Consider the following 18557-nt stretch of genomic DNA (forward strand, 5'->3'; position numbering starts at 1 on the left):
TCTTTAAGTACAAAGATTAAAGTCATTCCCCAAGGACAGTGGGGCATATGTGGAGGGCTGCTCACTCAATTATGGACAGAAGAATTTTCAGACATGAGCACAACTGCCCTAGCCTCAGGGAAAAAAATTATCTCCAGAGTCTTGAGCTTCATGTTGGGGTAGGGAGACATGTAGTGGCAGGAAGGACTGACACATGGCAAGGAAAATAAAAACAGAAGTCAGTTATGGGTCTTTTCAAGATATAAATAATACCACAACCCAAGACTCTGTTCTTAAATTCTGTATGCTCTAGGCTAAAGAACTGAAACTGTACAAATGTATTTGCTATCTCCCTCAGTGCAGAAGGCACAATGAGAAAAAGCAGAATTAAAGCAATGACCCACGTATTTTAGAGCAGCCAGATACCAATGGAAAAACAGGTTACCTTCTACTATTTGCACTGGCTACATTCCCACTAACATATCGTTTTATACTGATCCCATAGGATTAGAACAAAAAGATTATAGGCACCAGTTTATGGCAGAAACCCACAGAGCTACCCTATCCTACTCCTTTGCCAATCAAAAGTTAAAGGAAATCAAGAAGATTGAATTGCAAGTGGTGGGGTTTGGTTTTGTTTTTAAAATTTTCTTGTTTGAGGTCCCTTTGTCTGAAGAAGTATTGTGAATACTTCTAGAATGCCCATAGGTAGTGTATGGCTATTTCTTTCTTTCTTTCTTTCTTTTTTTAAAAAGATTTTATTTATTTATTTATTTATTTGACAGAGACCACAAGTAGGCAGAAAGGCAGGCAGAGAGAGGAGGAAGCAGGCTCCCTGCCGAGCAGAGAGCCCGATGCGGGGCTCGATCCCAGGACCCTGAGATGATGACCCGCGCTGAAGGCAGAGGCTTTAACCCACTGAGCCACCCAGGCGCCCCTGTATGGCTATTAATCACTCAGACATCAGTGATTTCTGATATGTTTTATGATTGTATACTCACTCTACTGCTTCCCTAAACTCTGTCATGCTTGTTTTAAAATTAATTTCCAAAATAATAATTAGATTAAAATTATCTTTTTTTTTCCTTGAACATTTCATGAAGCCTTTTAAGAAAACAGAGGATGCTTTGCAGCCTCAGGATTCACTAAAGAGTGGATAGAAAGACTATCCATTCCTAAAAGAGAATAGAAAACTCAAGAGTGCTACACAGGGTCATGTGTCCATCCGCTCATCCAGGCGTTGGTTCTGTGTGAACCTGAGCCAGGCACTGAACCTCTCCGGGCTTCCACATTCTGACCTGGAGTTCAAGGAGACTGGAGCAGATATTCTTTAGGACTTCTTCCAGTTAAAACATTAAACAATGCTTGGTATATTTTCAGTAAACTTCATTTCATAATATCTAACAGCAAGTTCCCTAAATATAACACAACGTGCTAGGACATAAACTGATTTCAGGCATGGCAAAGGCCAAACCATATCTGGCACATGATTTGGCAAAAAAACAAAACAAAACAAAACAAAACAAAAACAACAAAGCCCAAGAGCCTTTACCAGTACTTTCTTCTAAGGGGATTTCAGCTCTATTTCCTTGAGGATGAGGTTATTTTATGGCAGTAAGTTTTGAAAAACAGAAGCATATTTATAATAAGCTACATTGTTCAAATAAGATAAAAGCTACAGGGGTGTCTGGGTGGCTCAGTGGATTAAAGCCTCTACCTTTAGCTCAGGTCATGATCTCAGGGTCCTGAGATCGAGCCCCACATTGGGCTCTCTGCTCAGCAGGGAGCCTGCTTCCCCCCAACCCCTGCCTGCCTCTCTGCCTTCTTAAGATCTCTGTCTGTCAAATAAATAAATAAAATCTTAAAAAAAAATAAAAGCTACATAAATACAAAATATAAGGCCCAAACCAGAACATAATGTTTAATAATGAAGTGATTTTTCACAGCACATTTTTAATATCAATTTTTTTTCATGAAGGGGCATCCTCAATGAGCACACATTAAAGAGGTATGTTTTGAGAAAATGGTCACGTCTGAATTTGGACAAGTCTTGTCTTCCTCACCTTAGTCCCAGGATCAGTCACTATATCCAGGCGCTGACACCTCCAATCAAGGCAGAGCCTCCCAAACCAGCAGATGATGAACAGTGGTCTGATGTCGCCTGGTTTTGAAATTGGAAATCCACTACTGCACCCTATTGCCTTTCTGTATTTCTTTACTGATCTTATGTGTTCCCAGTGCTAAGACGAGGTCAGCAAAACCTAACCTCATAGAAAAAAGATTTCAATTGACTAGCTTTGAAGTAGCAATTCAAAATGAATCTCAAGTCACTAAATCCCAAGCAGCCCTCTTGGATGAGGCCACAAATCAACTCCCTGGAACCATGGTACCTGAGTAGTATCAAGTATGTGCTTGTGAGACACGGACACGCTTGCTTGCACATGTAACATACCTAACATTTTATCTTAGGATAGATTTCTACTATAAATGAAGGATATCATACCTTCTCATCTTTTAAAAAAAAAAAAGCCCCTGGTCTTCCTAGAGGTACTATTTCCGGTGTATGTACAACAGTACCCGTTCACATGCACACACACGTTTCACGTATGCCTCCAACAGGATAGTGCAGACCACAGCCTTATAAAAAATAAAAAATAAAAAAACAAGACCTTTTGTTTTCCACTGCCATTTACATAAATCTTTCCATTAACCACGGGCTTCTAGAATTTTCCTTTGAAAGATGAGGTCTTCTCCCATGGACCATCCCCAGCAGAAGCTGAATACAGTTCAAGAAACGCCAAAGTACGATGGCCCTCCTATTCAGCACATAAAAGGGAACGTATGAACTCCAGCACCCGTGAATTGGCCTCCAGTTCCTCTTCACCCACTCAAAACCTCAGAGGAGGGAAACCAACCAACTAGCCAACAGTAGACAGGCTTGCAAATATGTTTGCTGGGACCCATCCTTCCTGAGCCTTTGCAAACCCACCTTGAGAGACCAGAAAGCTTTAAAGAAAATTGAGCTAAAATATGTGATCTAGCATTTCAGTAGAACAATTTTAAACCTTCACATTTGCTAACAGAATGCCCTTTATTAGTGGCATTTGTTTTTAGAAACCAAGTAAGAAGTAAAAATTTAGCCCCGATGATGCAGTTTCACCTTTACAGAACACGTTCATCGGAACTCAATAGCAGAATTCATTTTTAAAAAACACATTCTGACTTGACTAAATTATACAATTTCAGTCACCGCGGAATAATCTCAGCATCAAAACACAGACACAGACAGACGCACACACACACACACCCCAACCAACCTCCCCATCCCTCAAAATCCTCCTGCAACAGCTTCTGTGTGCTTGAGCTTGCTTGCTGTATGGTTGCTAGTGTCTAACAGTAAACAGCCCTGCTGCATTTATTGGCAATTACTGCTGAAGGTCACACATCAGCAGTGAGCCTAAATTCCAGGAAAAAAAGCAGCTCTTATGTAACTGCCGCCTGAATGTTGGCAGGTGCCCAAACCCAGCAGTTCACAGCAATGCAAAAAAGTAGGACACCTCCAGCCTGGGTTCGATGTCATGAGCACGCCCCCTGAAGGTGAAACTGAATAATTCTTGTGTTTCTCTTTTCACGCCTCCTGAATCTTACAGAGTTCTCCTTCCGTGGCATCCTTGGCTTGCAGAAGAAGCTCAAGGTGGGATGAGTTGAGGGCTCACTTGAAGCAGGAGGCAGCCACCCTTAAAAGGGTGGGAATGCCACTCTAGCTTTTCTGTTGCAATGCAGGAAGACCAGGTTGCTAGCTGACACCAGTGGCGCTGGAGATTTCATGGTTCCAAGTGACAGTGATGAAATGGGGATCACATCTCAAATACGAAGAAATGCTGCTTGCCCCACTGAGCTACAGCACACACTTTCCCAACACACCACACTCCCTGCCACAGACACAAATGTGAAAATGAGTCGGATTACAGTTCTGTCTTACTGACTGCACCTCAGGTTTGAATACTGGATTGAAATCATCTGTTTGGTTCACACAGCACTTTACAGTTCAGAAAGGTTATTCACCGCACTTTAGAGTTTAGAAAGTGGCTGGTGCTGCCCACCTGTTCTCACCTGACCTCCTAAGTTCTTAGGCGACCTCCCTACTCAGGTAGAAGGTCCCAAATTATGGGTTCTCATAACGCAACCCCAGGTACTTCTCCATTCTGGCAATTCTCATGGTTGACAGCTGTCACTGAACAGTAATTTGTACTACTAGCCATCTCCCCTACACAACTGTGGACTTCAGAAGAGCAGACACTGCCTATTCGGGGGTATCACCATAGTCCTACCCCTCACACCATGCCTGGAATGTAACGGCTTTCAAATATTAGTCATATAACTGAGTATCTTAGCATCAACTGGTATCCATTTAAAGCCAAGAATGGGTAGGCAATGGGATCTTTTGGGAGGTGATGGAAACATATCCTATCTTGATTTGTGTGTATACATATGTAACAATTCATCAAGCTATAAATGTTAAGAGTGAGCTGAAGGGACACCAACCCAAGTATGGTAGTTTCCTTATCCCCTCCACTCCATCTGTACCCCATCAACCAACACCCCAAGTAAAAGATAAAATTAAGGGGGTAGGATGGATACTGTGCCTCTTTATTTGCCAAAAGAAGGAAAGAAAGAAAGAAGGAAGGAAGGAAGAAAGGGAGAAAGAAGAAAAAGAGAGAAAGAAACCAAACCTCCTCTTCCTGGTTTCAAATGATATTTTGTTCTAAAAGACAGCTGGAGGGCTCCATATCATTCCCTTTCCTTACAGGGACTCCATGACTCTGTCCTCCTTTCACCCTGATTTCTCAGGGCACTGACAGAGACACAGAGGTGCTCTGTTTTTTCACAAGTCATTTACAGCACGTCTCCTTCCTTGAGATGCCCGAAGGGCCTCCCCCACCAAAAGGGAGCGGCCCTCCCCCGATCAGGGATTCACGGGATCACCATATACGCCCTACACTATTTCAGGGGCAATTCCCCACCATGTTTAGAATTCAACATTGGTTCTCAAGTTAGGTGTGAGGCCTTGCCTGTATCATAGGCCAGCATGAACTCTCATTAAGCTTCTGCTGAACCCCAGCTGTGGGCTGCAGGTTTCCACCAGCACACAGTGACAAAAGGCTTGGTAGAGGAGAAACCACAGGAGCTGCGGCACTTTCCAGAACAGCCATTGACGAAAAAGGCCAACCAGCCATCTCTGCTTAGGGGACCAGATCCGAGAGCCTGAGGGACTGGGGACGGAGTGCTGGTGTCCCAGGGCTCTGACAGTTGCCAGGGATAACAACGGAGAGGGGATCCGCAGTTGCTTCCTCAGGGAATTTTCAAAGAATCCAAGTGGCTGCCAGAACATTCTTCTTTTATAAACAGACAGTATTCTATTTCCTAGAGTATAATTATAAACACACCTGCTCCAACTGTGGAATCTTTCCATAAGCAAGCAATAAACTCCCAGCCAGGAGACCCAAGTTCTATCTTGAGCAAGCAAACACATCAACTGATTACTATGGTGCAAAACAGTGTATTAATAACATTGCAGACTCCGATTAGGGAAGGTGTTCCTTTCCTGACTTCATTTGTACTTAAGCAAATAGAAACACAACTTCGGTATTTCAGAGGAAAAGTTCGAATCAGGGAGGCAGGTACAACTCCAGGTAGAAATAAAAGAAATGAGAGATGCCAATATGCAAATTCAGCACGAGGTATTTTTCTGGCACAGAAATAACCAGGAAGAGAATGAACGAGCCAGGAAATGCCAAAAATCACTGTAGTTAGAGCCATTCATTAAGCCTTTACCGTACCACCTTTTCTCAACTTCTCTGCATCCCAGAGGACATGGCCTCCTCCCTGTCCAAGTCTGATTACTCTAAGGAAAAGTCCGTGCTTCCAGAGTTTACTGTGGTAGAAGAGCAAGCACGCCAGGACAGGAGCTGAGCCGGCAGCGTGCTAGCTTTCATTTAGCCACTATCCGGCTGTGCAAGCTAAGTCCAGTCACTTAACCACTCTGATCTCCGTTCCTGAGGGAACTGAACCAAATTCAGAACCACTTGCTTTCAGTTTTCAGTCTGTGATTCAAACTCTCCTTAAGCAAATCTGAACTATCTCTTAATAGTTCTGAAAGGATGGTGGTGGGTATTAGAATAGACAAACATATTTGTTCTGGCACCTCTATCCCACCCAAAGTAAGGTATGAATTGGTCTATCTAAGGAAGTAACAGATGTCTAAAGAGGTAGAGCAGGAAAGGGATTTTTTAAAAGTCCAATAAAACATGTTTTCCCAGGGTGCTCAATTTCCCTCATTTGTATACTTTAATTGTATAACATGCATCGACACCTAAACATACGGCAGGGAATGATGAAAAATATTCACCAAACAAGCAGTATTTCAGAGGCCCCCAAATCCCAAATAAAATGACTTCACTTATTGGTCCCCAGGGTAACTGTGGTTAGTAAAACTAATTTGATACATAAGCAGAGAATCCACGAGACAACATTTCAATTTCCTGACCTCTAGGTAGTTTTCCTGGATGAAAAGCCAAAGATCCAGTATATGCTTAATCCCATTGTAAGCCTGCGGCTAGACAGTCTCAACGAGCACTTTGGAATTCACAGTGCACTTAGGCAAAATTTTATATGATCCCTCATACTCAATACCTTCCAACATGTGGACCAAGAGAACAGTGTTTAGGTTTTTTACCACTTTCAAACTATATAAATGTGGTTATTTCTTTTTGCATTGATGCTTTGCATCCACATAGAAAAGCTCTTTGTAAGTATGAACACTGAGTTGCAGAGATAGGTTAATGACAAGCATCAACCACAAATTTAGTTGAGATTCCAAACAGTGAATGACTGAAATCTTATCACAGTTTAGAAAATCTTTATCTAGATTCTGATGGGATCTCCAAGGACAAATGGCAAACAAACTCATGGGAAATGCTCAGACAGACACAAAGGACTCAACTCAGGCCCAGAAGGCACACTACACAAAGTCAGATACTAGATGCTGTGGAGACTGGGGGACAGACCACAGTGTTCACTGGAAGGGTGTCATGGAAACATCACCATGTGACATTTAAAAAAAAAAATGAAATTAGGACCTCAGCATTATCCAATTCATCAATGGAAATGAGCTGGAAAAGAAAAAAAGAGGGGAGAAAAAGAAGGAAATGTTAGGAAGTATCAGCAAGTGAAGTGTTAGAAACTTTGTTTTAGCGCTGAGTCTCCCACGTTGGAGTGCTATTAGATGGGGACCACCTGAAGGGGTGCAGGGATCTGGGGCACTGACCACCACCACTCACAGTGACAACTGCTCTGCACTGTGCCACTCAGGATAGGGCAGGGTGCTGCCACACTGTGTTCACTTGGCAGGTAGCAAACCTTCCAGGTCATTTACCCAAGGGGGCTGAGAGGTGCACATTCCCCCTCTCTTACAGATAAGAAAACTTGAACTGAGCTGCGAGCAAGGGCCAATTACCCAGTCAAGAACCATGTTCTTTTGGAAGAGGGTGGGAAAGAGGAGAGCCAAAGATGATATAGTTGGATCAACACAGCTTAGGAGAAAATTCTTTCTTTCGATTCATTTTACCATTCCATAGGGCTCTGGGGGTCTCAGAACCAGGTTCCATTTCAGCAAATAGTATGACAACATATCCTAAGAGCAGAAGCTCCAAATCCTAGAACTACTGATGACTTTTTTAAAAAAGCACATTTTTCCCCAAAGATGATTAGAGCCAATTCAAGTGATATTAGTAACAAGTAAATGATTAGCATCAAGTTCAAGAAAAAGAAAAAAAAAACTAGAGCATTATTCAAAATTGTGCTTGTTTAAAAGGCGAGAGATAATCAAGTTGTTTTTATTATGCTTTGTTAATAGTACATTTGCAAATCTAAGTTCCTTATTAGAAATCCTGGTAGCTGGAAATGCTAACAGTTCATTCACCTAGAGGAAAGAAGCACTGGTAATTAATAGGTACTGTCAATTTGTATGAAATGAAAACCCTGACATTATTTGAGGTCAAAAATTCTCTAGTAGTAAAACAGCTACTACTATTCAGAAGACAAAATAGATTTTAAACAAGTTCTGAGATAACCTTTTATATTAATTCTTGGCTTCTGAATTTCTTTCCAAAGCTCTCTAATAAAAAAAAAAACCTACAGTAGACGACAGAGAAGCCAATATACAACATATAACATAACTATGTTCTCTTTTCAAGCTGGGGCTAAGGGCATTTAGATGTTCTTTGAGTTATAAAGAGATTCAGATTAAATTTTGGAGATGTTTAGCTTTGGGAAGCTATTTGTTTTTGTTTTTTAATAAAGACATGGTTTAATTTGTGGATTAAAAGCAGGCATGTGATATGATGAGCACTGGGTGTTATATTCAACTAATGAATCATTGAACATTATATCAAAAACTAATGATGTACTAGGCTAATTGAATTTAAATTTAAAAAAAAAAGCAGAGTTTAGTAGGCACTGCTAGAATAGTTGTAAAGTCCTGTTATCATTTTAAGGTTTATTAACCTTGAATACACAGGATAGCAAGACATTGTGAGCATCATATAAAAACATATTTCATCGTTATTTTGGTGATCATTTTTAATCTTTATATTTACCACTCATTGGTAAATATACTCATTGCTGCTCCTTTGCATTTTAGAGACATAATGAAGATGATTTTTTAAAATTCCTAAATGAGCATGATTAAATTTTTGTGATAATCTTCTTCTAGCAGCCTTGAGCTCGGCTTCCTGAATGACAGTTTTTAGACAGGCACCTATCAGGGAGCTGACCGAGAACAGACCACTGGCTACTCACCGATTTGAGGCTTTCTTTTGGGACCTGAACAGAACCACAGGTTGTGGAGGATCCTGGGACAACCGTAATTTGCAAAGCCAGTTGGCATCAAGTGGACACTATTTTCAATTAGGTGAGACATCACAACTCAGCTGATGTTTAAATTCTGCTACCTGCGGTGCTGTCAGAGCCACTAGCTCATGCCATTTACATAATGATGGAACATGATCGAAACTCAAATGTTACACTTGTTGGTGGACTTCCAAACATTCAGATGTTGTCAATCACCAATGATACGGTGGAGAAGACCCTGAAGTCAGAGTGTTCCGGTTTGAATTCCTGGCTCCTCCACTCCTGTGTGGCCTCAGGCAAGTTTCTGAACCTCTCTGAGACTAAGTTTTCTCCCCATGTATAAAACAATAACAATACTGCTATCTCTGAGGCTGACCTGATGTAAGGTAATACATATGTTTAGAACAGCGGCTGGCATATAATAAGAAGTCAAAGAATGTGACTTATTTAAGACATACTTTAGGACACTAATGGGTACATAAGGCATTTAAAAAATTTAAGTCAGTGTTACAGTGATTCTGTTACATTTTAGTCTGTCTAGTAATATGGCTGGCAGTACTGAGTAGTTTTTTTTTTTTCAGGCAAGTAGATCTATACAAGCACACTAATGTCTCAACATTTTTTAACAGGATAATAAAGAACTATCTCAACTTTCATTTTCATCTGTGACCTTGACAATCCTAAATATTGAATGAAAACAGAGACAAATAAAGGCATCTATGTCTCTTTAAGGCTTATGGCTTAGAAGACAAGAAAACTTGACCCAAAGATAGGGTGGACACCACCTGAGGGGTGGGACAAAAAGGCAGTGCACTGCGATTTGGGACCCTGACTTTCAGTCTTGATCTTGCCATGCACTTGCCACGTGACCTTGGCAAGTCACTTCAGCTCTCCGCCATGGCCTCCTAGTGTGCAGAGGGAGAGTGGGACAAAGTGATGCCAAACCAGACTATGGTCATGAAAACTCAGGACAGGGCAGGGAGGCAGAACAATTCTGGACATCCCAGGAGGGTGTTAGTCATGGGACAAATTCCACTGAAGAGACAACTAATAGGAAAATTGGGCCAGGAAGACGGAAATGACCTCACACTTGCCCTTGTGCCCTGAGCAACCAGTCCAAAGAACACCTCATTTATTTTATCAACCAAAGCCAACTGGTTTGCCTGAGAAAGGTTAGTTTCTTGGCTCTGGGTTCCTTCCACCCTTAAAGGAGCTGGCCCGCCCCATACATCATGCATCTGTAGTCAAACAGGAACAGACAGCAAATCATCAAAATCATTTCAAAAAGCCTTAATTAAACAGGACAAATTTAATACCCACACCAGATCAGAAGAAACAGAGATAGTTTAGCACAACCTCCCTCTCCCGCACCAACTCTTTTACATTCAATTAACGTGAATAGTTAAGTAGCATTTTCCCACAAAGCATACGGCCAGAAGCACTCTAAGTATGTGCCATAGGTATTGAAGCTGTTGACTAACATGGGTTTCTGGAATGTTTTCCTTGGTTGAACGACCTTTTCCCACATTTGCCTATGGTATTTTCACTTTCATGAAGGGGGATGACAGCCCAAGCCAGACTGGAAAGACATGCCATCTTTCCTTTAAGCCTGTCTCTGCTTGGGTGTGGCTACTTCCTTCACCAGCTGAAGAAAAAAATGTGAGCCAGGGCCTGAGAACCTCCTCTAAACTGTGACAATTTACTCTTTCACAGTGACCTCCACCTCCTGCCCTCTTAAAGCTGTAGGCTCTATTGTTTTTCATGAGTTTTATAACAGACAATTTTACAGTATCTCAGATCCAGTATCTCCCATGGTCTGTGATATTCTCCCAGTTAGCAAACAGGCAGGGAAAGCTGGTGGGGAGAAGCATATCTTCCATGTGGCCCAAAGACCCTGATGTACTTAGATGCCAAGCAACAGACCCGACTCCCAGCTTTTTTCTACTTTCCATGATATTAAAAACAGAAACAAACAAAAAAACTTGAGAGAAATGGAAGTATAATCACAACTTGTAACATTCGTGGGAGTAGACACCACGTTTACTATAAAAATCTCAGTCATAGAAATGAACAGATCTTCTAAAGAAAAGAAAACTGGTCTCCACCTTTTAAAATCAGGTTTTATGCCCCCAGACCTACAAATACATTCATAGCTGGTTATGGCCCTTTTGGTGGATTTTATCTTATTACGAAGAGTGAATTTCTATAACTAGAATTGTATGTTAAAAACATTTCTTAAAGGTCACTTTAGGAAAAATAAAGATCTTGTGAAATAAACGCTGCTTGTTTGTCTGGTACTCTCTGCTACTAGCCTTTGCCCATTCTTGGTGTTTCAGCGCAAGATCTACACAGGTATCTTTACAGGTGCTTGTATGAACAGAACATCTGATCCTTTCTCATTTATATAAGAGGTCTTCACCTCTATCATTTATATTTATAAACTCTTTTCTTGTAGGTTATCGCCTCAAAGTTCCTACTGAGTTATAGATACTTATTCCCTAATTAGTCCACATTCATTCACCTTTTAATTTATGTATTTTTAAAATTCTCAGTGACATTTCAAAGCCGTGTGATTTGGGGAGAGGAAGGAATGTATACTACAAAAGGGCTTGTGTACTTTGCTGTTTTACTTTTCTTATCCAAAGATTTTCACATGTGAAATTATTCTAATATTTGCATAAGATATTGCTTAGGTCAGAAATCAAGATCCTTACAGATTCCTACGCTTGAAATGACCTGGTTGCAGCCACCCACTTTGACAAAGAAGACTGTGATTTAATTATCAAGGCTTCTTCGCAGAGATGAATCAATGAGTTACTGGACATTTTGACAAATCAATGATATCAGTGCATTTACCTGCTCAGAAAATGCTACTAAAGTGGCTAGGAGCCCATTAGTGAACACACTACCTTCAAAGGAAAACTGGTGGAATTTTAAATTCAGGACCTCCAATTTTTTAAGGTGGGGAAGGGGCAGAAAGGAGGGGAAATGTGATTGTTTTTATCTCACTTGGACCAAAATCAAAAGTGTGAGAAGTGGTCTCTGCACATCCTTGCTCACTGCCTATGCCAGGAAATTTGCACGTCCCAGGGACTGCCCGTTTCCCAGTCTGAGCTAGAAAGGGTAATATGTTTGCCTGCCCTAATTCCAGTTAGAACCGGAGGGCGTTTTTCAGTACACTGGAAGCACTGTGCAACATCTCACCGGAAAGGAGCAAGTAGGCCCACAGGTATGCATAGCTGGAACCCACCAGTCAGGAACGCGTGCCTTGATACACAAGAGGCATTTGCACTCATGCCGGGAATTGAGACGAAATCCCTTATTACTATTTCTCTAACATTAGGTTACGTGGCAAGCAGCCTATAAGACGTCTAAGTATATGTGATTTTTAGAAGAGAAGACATATGATTTAGCTACCTTTTATGACAGGATAATTAGCTTTAAAAAGTAACAAGTCCCCTCAGTCAATACGCCTGAACTACAGCGGATTTCTAACCCGTGATCCCACTTCAATTTAATAGCAAGACCTTGTCTTGACAAGAGCATAAAATGCAGTACCTTTTCTCCATAGCCTCTATCTTTGGTCATCATTTCTCGGAGGGTCTGTAGGACCTTAATGCAGAGTTTTTCCTCATTCTCCTCTAGCAACTGTTTAGTATGCTTTATTAACCTGAATGGAGGGGAAACCATGCATTAGGTCCCTGAAATGATCTTTGAATTAAACAAACAATCACTTCACAAGCAACTTATTTTAAGCAGTCAGTTAATGAACAAATATTTATCAAAGGCTCGCAGGTTCAACATGCTTCAGGGCTTTCACTGTAGTGAGACCAGCCAGTTGGTGTCTCTAAAGTGTCTCAACAGTGACACCCGCTGGTCAGTAACAGCAAAAGGGCACCCTGGGCAGGAGTCTACCACACAGGAGGGGGAGATGATAGGGGGAAGAGAAATAGGACAGAGGTCCACTCAAACCTGTTAGTTTATAGAGTGTGGCTTTTTACGCACCAAGGGGTGCTGATAACATGGTTAAAATATGCCACTGGTTTTAAAAAACAGCAACAACAAAAAAAAGTCATGAGGATGATTGTTAAGGTGAACAAACACTGTTCATTAACCCATAGTCTTGTTCTGTGAGGGACCCAGGGTCCTTGGAGGGGCTCTGAGGCAGAGCCCACTCTCAAGTTAACCAAACCACCTTAGGATAAAAATCAAACAGAGATTTCCACTGATGGAACCGGTTGCTTCTTACAGGCAATGCCGCAAGGCATAAACTAAGAAATTACAAAGATGTTAGGAAAAGACTGTGGGGTCCTGGTAGGTCTGACTTTTTTGAGGGCAGAAGGGTCACAACCCTTCCAGCCCATGGTGGACACTGCCGGGGCTTATGGTACGGAAGATGATCGGAGAAATTCTCACGTGAAACAAGTGTCAGGAAGTACGACTGAACCCACAGACTTTAGAAAGGTCAGAACGGGACTCTAATGCATGACCTTGTACTCGTCAAAGTCAAAAACCAGGCCAGCATCTGCTTCTTAATGAACAGGTACTTTGGTCAGCAGGGCTCCGCAGTTGACCACCCCAGAGCGAGAGGCTGCTTACTTGCAAATGAAGCCACCGCTTTCGCACTTTCTCCTGGCATCTGTGTTCTCTGGGAAAAGCAGCTCAGGTCTGTGGAGCACATCCACGAGCACAGATAACTCTGCCTGGACCAGGGGCCTTAGACGGTCCTCCAGGGCCGAGACGATGTCCTGGAATGGAAGTACAGCTTTGGTGAGCAGCTCAGACCGAGGCTGACTGCAGGAGAGTGAGAACATTCATTTCTGACCTCAAAAATGACCACAACCCAAGCTAAGTTAGAGCGCCGTTACTGCTGTCTGATATTTATCACAAATTATTAAACATTGCCCCAGGGGTATCTGAAGCCATAGCCCCTCATGTGGAGAACAAGGTAAAAACAAACCCCCAGCCCTTATATTGTGATGATCCTTATGCCACTCAAGGGGTCATTCCACATACTTTGAAATACGATGAAAAAGTACACTCGACAACATGGAAAAATGACTACAATATGAATGCAAAAAAAAGGGTTAAACAATAGCATGGAGTATATGATCCGATTTTTTAGAAACAACATCAGTACCTAAGGATATATACCAAATATCAGCAAAATATCACTACTGGTTTTCTCTGGGTGGTGGGATTGCAGGTGATTCCAATTTTCTTCCATAAATGGGTACTTGGGAGTACAAATTACTTCCAATGAGCATGAATTATTCATATCATAAAAAGTCATACCAAAATGAGCACACAAATGAATGAACATGCTGTATCAACATGCTAAATACATGTACCCTGATAGCATGATGGTCTTCAAATGCAAAACACATAGCTGTAGGAGAGGAAAACAGAGAAAAGTTGAAAGAGCAGCAAAACCAACACAACAAACACCATATAAAGGCAAATGGCAGAAAACAGATGAGAAATTATCTTCAAAAGATGCTAAAGTCTGCTGGATGGCTTGGTGACTCAGAACCTAACTAGAAGCCTTGCTGACTAAGATGGGAGCAGAACACAGCATGGTAGATAATAGAGGAAGGCCTAGTTAACCAAGGAGATTTGCAAGGGAAAGGTCACTTAAATGACCTTTAAGTCATTCAACTTAACTGGAGACCCAAATTTCATAGGGAATGGTCAATAAAGAATTGATTTAACTGTTACCCCAAAACTAAAACTAAAGAATGTGAATATTATTTATTTTATACTGACAAAATTTACAATCACTCAATAATATTTAGGATGCATAAAGAATGCATGCATCAATCAAATTATTTTGGGGGAAAGGGCAATTTTTCCAGCAAGGGTACACTACAGTATCCCTTAATTCATACTGACATTCACAGCACAGTCAAAAAGAGGGTCATTAAAAAAAAAATCTGTTTCTTCTTTGAAAGCACCCAAAGTTCTCTTCTTCAGTAGTTATCAGTCCTAACTCTGGCAAACCTTTGTCTATAGCATTTGCAGGGAGTTGAAGCAGTTCTTCAAAATCATATTCATAAAATCCTGCATCTTTTGCAAGGTTTGAACTTTACACTGCAATTGATTTGCATTGTATTGTCAAATGTTGAGCATTCAGCAATCGAGGAGAGACCAACAGACAAGGATGGTGAAGCAATGGGTAGGGAAAGATGCTGGTGTTAAGTGAGGGGATGTCTCAATGGAGATTAATTATATAAGCAGTCAGGCTGCAAGTGAATGTTCTTATATTATGATAACTTCTGCTGTCCTAGGCAATCTTATACTACAGGGACTCAGACAATAAATCACGGCATAATGAGGATCCTTTCAGCCACTACTCAAGTCTTCATAACAAGCATTAGCTAGGCTTACATATTTTATTTTATTCCTCAAGAATATGCATAATAAATCCGAGAAGAGCACAAGAAACTGGTGTGTTTGACTGCAGATAATTTATTTAGTCTGAACAGTAAAAAAAATACTGTGCATTCAAACAATTATGAGTCTATAATAACCCTTCAATTTAAAAATATAGTAGAGTCAGGAAGCAGTCTGTTTGAAGTAAATTACCTTTAAGACTGGGTCTGTCACAGTAAGGGTGGAATTCTTTCCTTGACCTAAGAATACCTTCCTACTTCCCCAGCTCCATGGGCTTCCAGCCACACTAACCTTCCTTTGGTCTTCAAATGCATTACGTTCTGTCCCATAAAAAGTTCTTTTCATATGCGTTACCCTCCCTTCTACTCCTTTCTTTAAGTAAGTCCTATATTCCTCTGATCTTGGTTCAAACATCACTCCTCAGCAAAGCCTTGGATCACCATCCCACTCTGGACAAGATGAGGTTCCTCAGCAGCTCTCCATAGCACTACTCATTTGTGGTTTTGATCACCATTGCATTCCTAGTGCCCACCATGAGTAGAGCTAATAAATGCATCTGTAGGCAGGTTATATAACCTCACAGAGATTCATTATTACAGTCCTAATAGCAATGACAGTAACAGTAATAATCATAATAGCAGCTGTCATTTATCAAGTGCTCACTACACGCCAGGCTCTATCCTATGCCATTTACATGAACTGTATTTTCCAAAAAAGGCCACTGCAATATACCTTCTCTTGCATGTCCTTCTTACACTGCATCACTGACATTCATTCTTCCCATCATATGGTGGTCTATGTCCCCTTCCCTTGAACCTCAGTGGACACTTGTGAGTGTCTTGACCAAGAGAATTTAACAGAAGTGATGCTATGTGTGGACCCAGCCACCATGTTGCAAGCAAGCACTGACCACATGGGGAAACTGCATGGAGATGTTTCAGCTCACAACTCCAGCTGGGGGGGGGGTCCCAACATCAACGGCCAAACATGTGCAAGATTCCAAGATGAGTCCAACCGCAGCTGCCATCTCACTGCAACTGCATTCAAGACCCTGAGCAAGAAACACCTTAGCGAGCCTAGCCAACCTCCAGAACAGCAGAAAAGAAGGAAATAATGGCTGTTGTGATTTGTTAAGCCGGTAAATGTGTTCCGATAATGAGAACAGGTTACCAGCCTTGTAATCCTTACATCCACCCCTTGAGGTAGGTGTTACTATTATTCTACTTCACATATGAGAAAACCAAAGCACAGAGCAATAAAGTAACCTTTCCGAGGACACAGCATTTCTAAGCAATGGCGTCAGGATTTGACCACAGGTGCTGGCCTGAGATCATGCTCTTAACCACTGCAGCAGGCCCATCTGAAGTGTCTGAGAATCTCCGACTATGGCCCATGTACTTCCTGTAAGAGAATCCCTTAAAGAGCTTGCTAAAGGAAGATGCTCACGTTAAGATGTATGTTTAAGTGTTTCACATACACCTAATACTCACTACTCTTCCCTTAATAAAGGGACAGATCTCTTCCTAGGTCCTAAGAAAAAAAGTATAATCCAGGTAGAATTTAGGAACATTTTTATTTTCAGTTGGCTCGTTCTGATAGAAAACTCTTTTCTCGGCATTATTACACCAGTTTACCAGCTAAATCAAGAGGCTAAATATCCCAGGATGATTTAAAAAATAAAAAAACATGCAGCCCTCATGCCCTTATTCTAAGTACCCCTTTGTAATACTTAAATATTCCTTCTTGGTAAGAGCAGAGTCCCCATTCTACATAAAGAAATCTGTAAATCTATGAACCTTTACAGACCATGACTTTGTGAGGAGCTTTCCTCTTCCCAAGTAGCTTTGCATTCTCGGTCCTATGTCTATTACGGTGCTTGACTATCCACTCACATGCCAACATCTCTCTATGGCCCATCTTGGTTTTTCTCTGGCTCATAGAAGCACTGCTGTGTGGGAACCACCTTAGGCCTGGTCCAGGTTCACTCCTCTCTGGGTCAGGAATTACCTGCAATCTCTCAATGATATTCCGGTAGTCTCTAGAAGCCGCCAGAACAGAGTCTCTGCGAGCCGCATTGCGGGCAGTCAGCCGCCAGTTCATGGCAGTTTTCTGTACGATGTTGTGGGACTTCAGAAAGAGGTTGTTGACTTGGCTGTCCAGGTCCACAGGAATAGCGATGGCCCGGCTCTTAGCTACAAAGAAGAAAGATGACTCGTGAGACTCCAACTTGGGGAGGAGATGCCCCAAAGACAGACTTAGCTCCCCCATCATCCTTCAGGCAGATTTTTCTGAGCCATAATATGTCACTTGCATGGCAATGAGTGTGAACGCTGAGGAGCTCAAATGAATTGGACCATCCTTAGGTCAGCAATTTTCAATGTGAATTCTTAGGGGCAGTAGCTCTGAGGATTAACACGTTCTAAGGTCAAACTTTGGGCAAGTCAAAGTTAAACTTCAATGGGTTTCCTCAATGATTGGCATCCTAAGGTCTCCCTTGTGTTCATATATTTAAAGAATTATCAAGACAGGGAACTCATTTGGCTATTTTTCCAAAAATCCTCTATCGGTGGTATTCTGCACAACAATCTACAAAATGCCAATTTAAGCCAAACATAATACAAACGATGATATTTACAATAACATAAGCTATTCTTCCCATTTAGGCTCATGTCTTCCCCTCTTAAACTCCAGTCTAATCATGAGGAAAGGAACAATCAAACCCTCAGGGGGGATATTCTACAGGACACCTGACCAGCACTCTTCAAGACTGTTAATGTCATAAAAAACGAGGAAAGTCTGAGGTACTTTTGCAGCCCAGAGGGCACTGGAGAGGCATCACAACTAAAGGCAACGTGGGACCCTAGACTGAATCCTAGAACAGATGAAGGACATTGATGGAAAAAGTGGTGCCAAGTCCGGAGTTTATTTCATAGCAATGGGCCAATATCAGTTTTGTAGTTTTGACAAAAATATTCTGGTGTTGCAAGATGTTGACAGCAGGGGAAACTGGGTGAGGGGCATATGGGAACTCTGTGTGTTCCCCTGGCAACCTTCCCATATGTCTAAAATTCATCCAAAATAAAAAGCGTAATTAAAGAAGGAAAATAACTAAGACCAACATCCTTTTTTTTCCATATGGAAATCCAACAACCTCCAAAAAGCAAGACAACAACCGCCTATCTTTAATGGTTTATAAGACCAGAAGCAGAGAAGAGGTGCCATATTACCTATACCTAACTGTAAAAACAAAGCTAGCACCCTGGAAGAGGCAATCT

At 41.5% G+C, this 18557-nt stretch overlaps 1 protein-coding gene across 1 annotated transcript in view; it reads right to left on the minus strand.

Annotated features, from left to right (window-relative positions):
- The window catches only part of ITPR1 (inositol 1,4,5-trisphosphate receptor type 1), a 335828-nt gene that overhangs the window by 116090 nt on the left and 201181 nt on the right, over window positions 1-18557 (minus strand). Inside the window, exons 37-39 of the mRNA XM_080801715.1 lie at window positions 17290-17474; window positions 13489-13637; window positions 12448-12559 (exon numbers count right to left, since the gene is read on the minus strand). Of these exons, the coding sequence (XP_080657841.1) occupies window positions 12448-12559; window positions 13489-13637; window positions 17290-17474 (446 nt within the window). The remainder of the gene's footprint in view (window positions 1-12447; window positions 12560-13488; window positions 13638-17289; window positions 17475-18557) is intronic.

This window comes from Martes martes (assembly GCF_963455335.1).
Source record: "Martes martes genome assembly, chromosome: 1".
Classification (NCBI taxonomy): Eukaryota; Metazoa; Chordata; class Mammalia; order Carnivora; family Mustelidae; genus Martes; species Martes martes.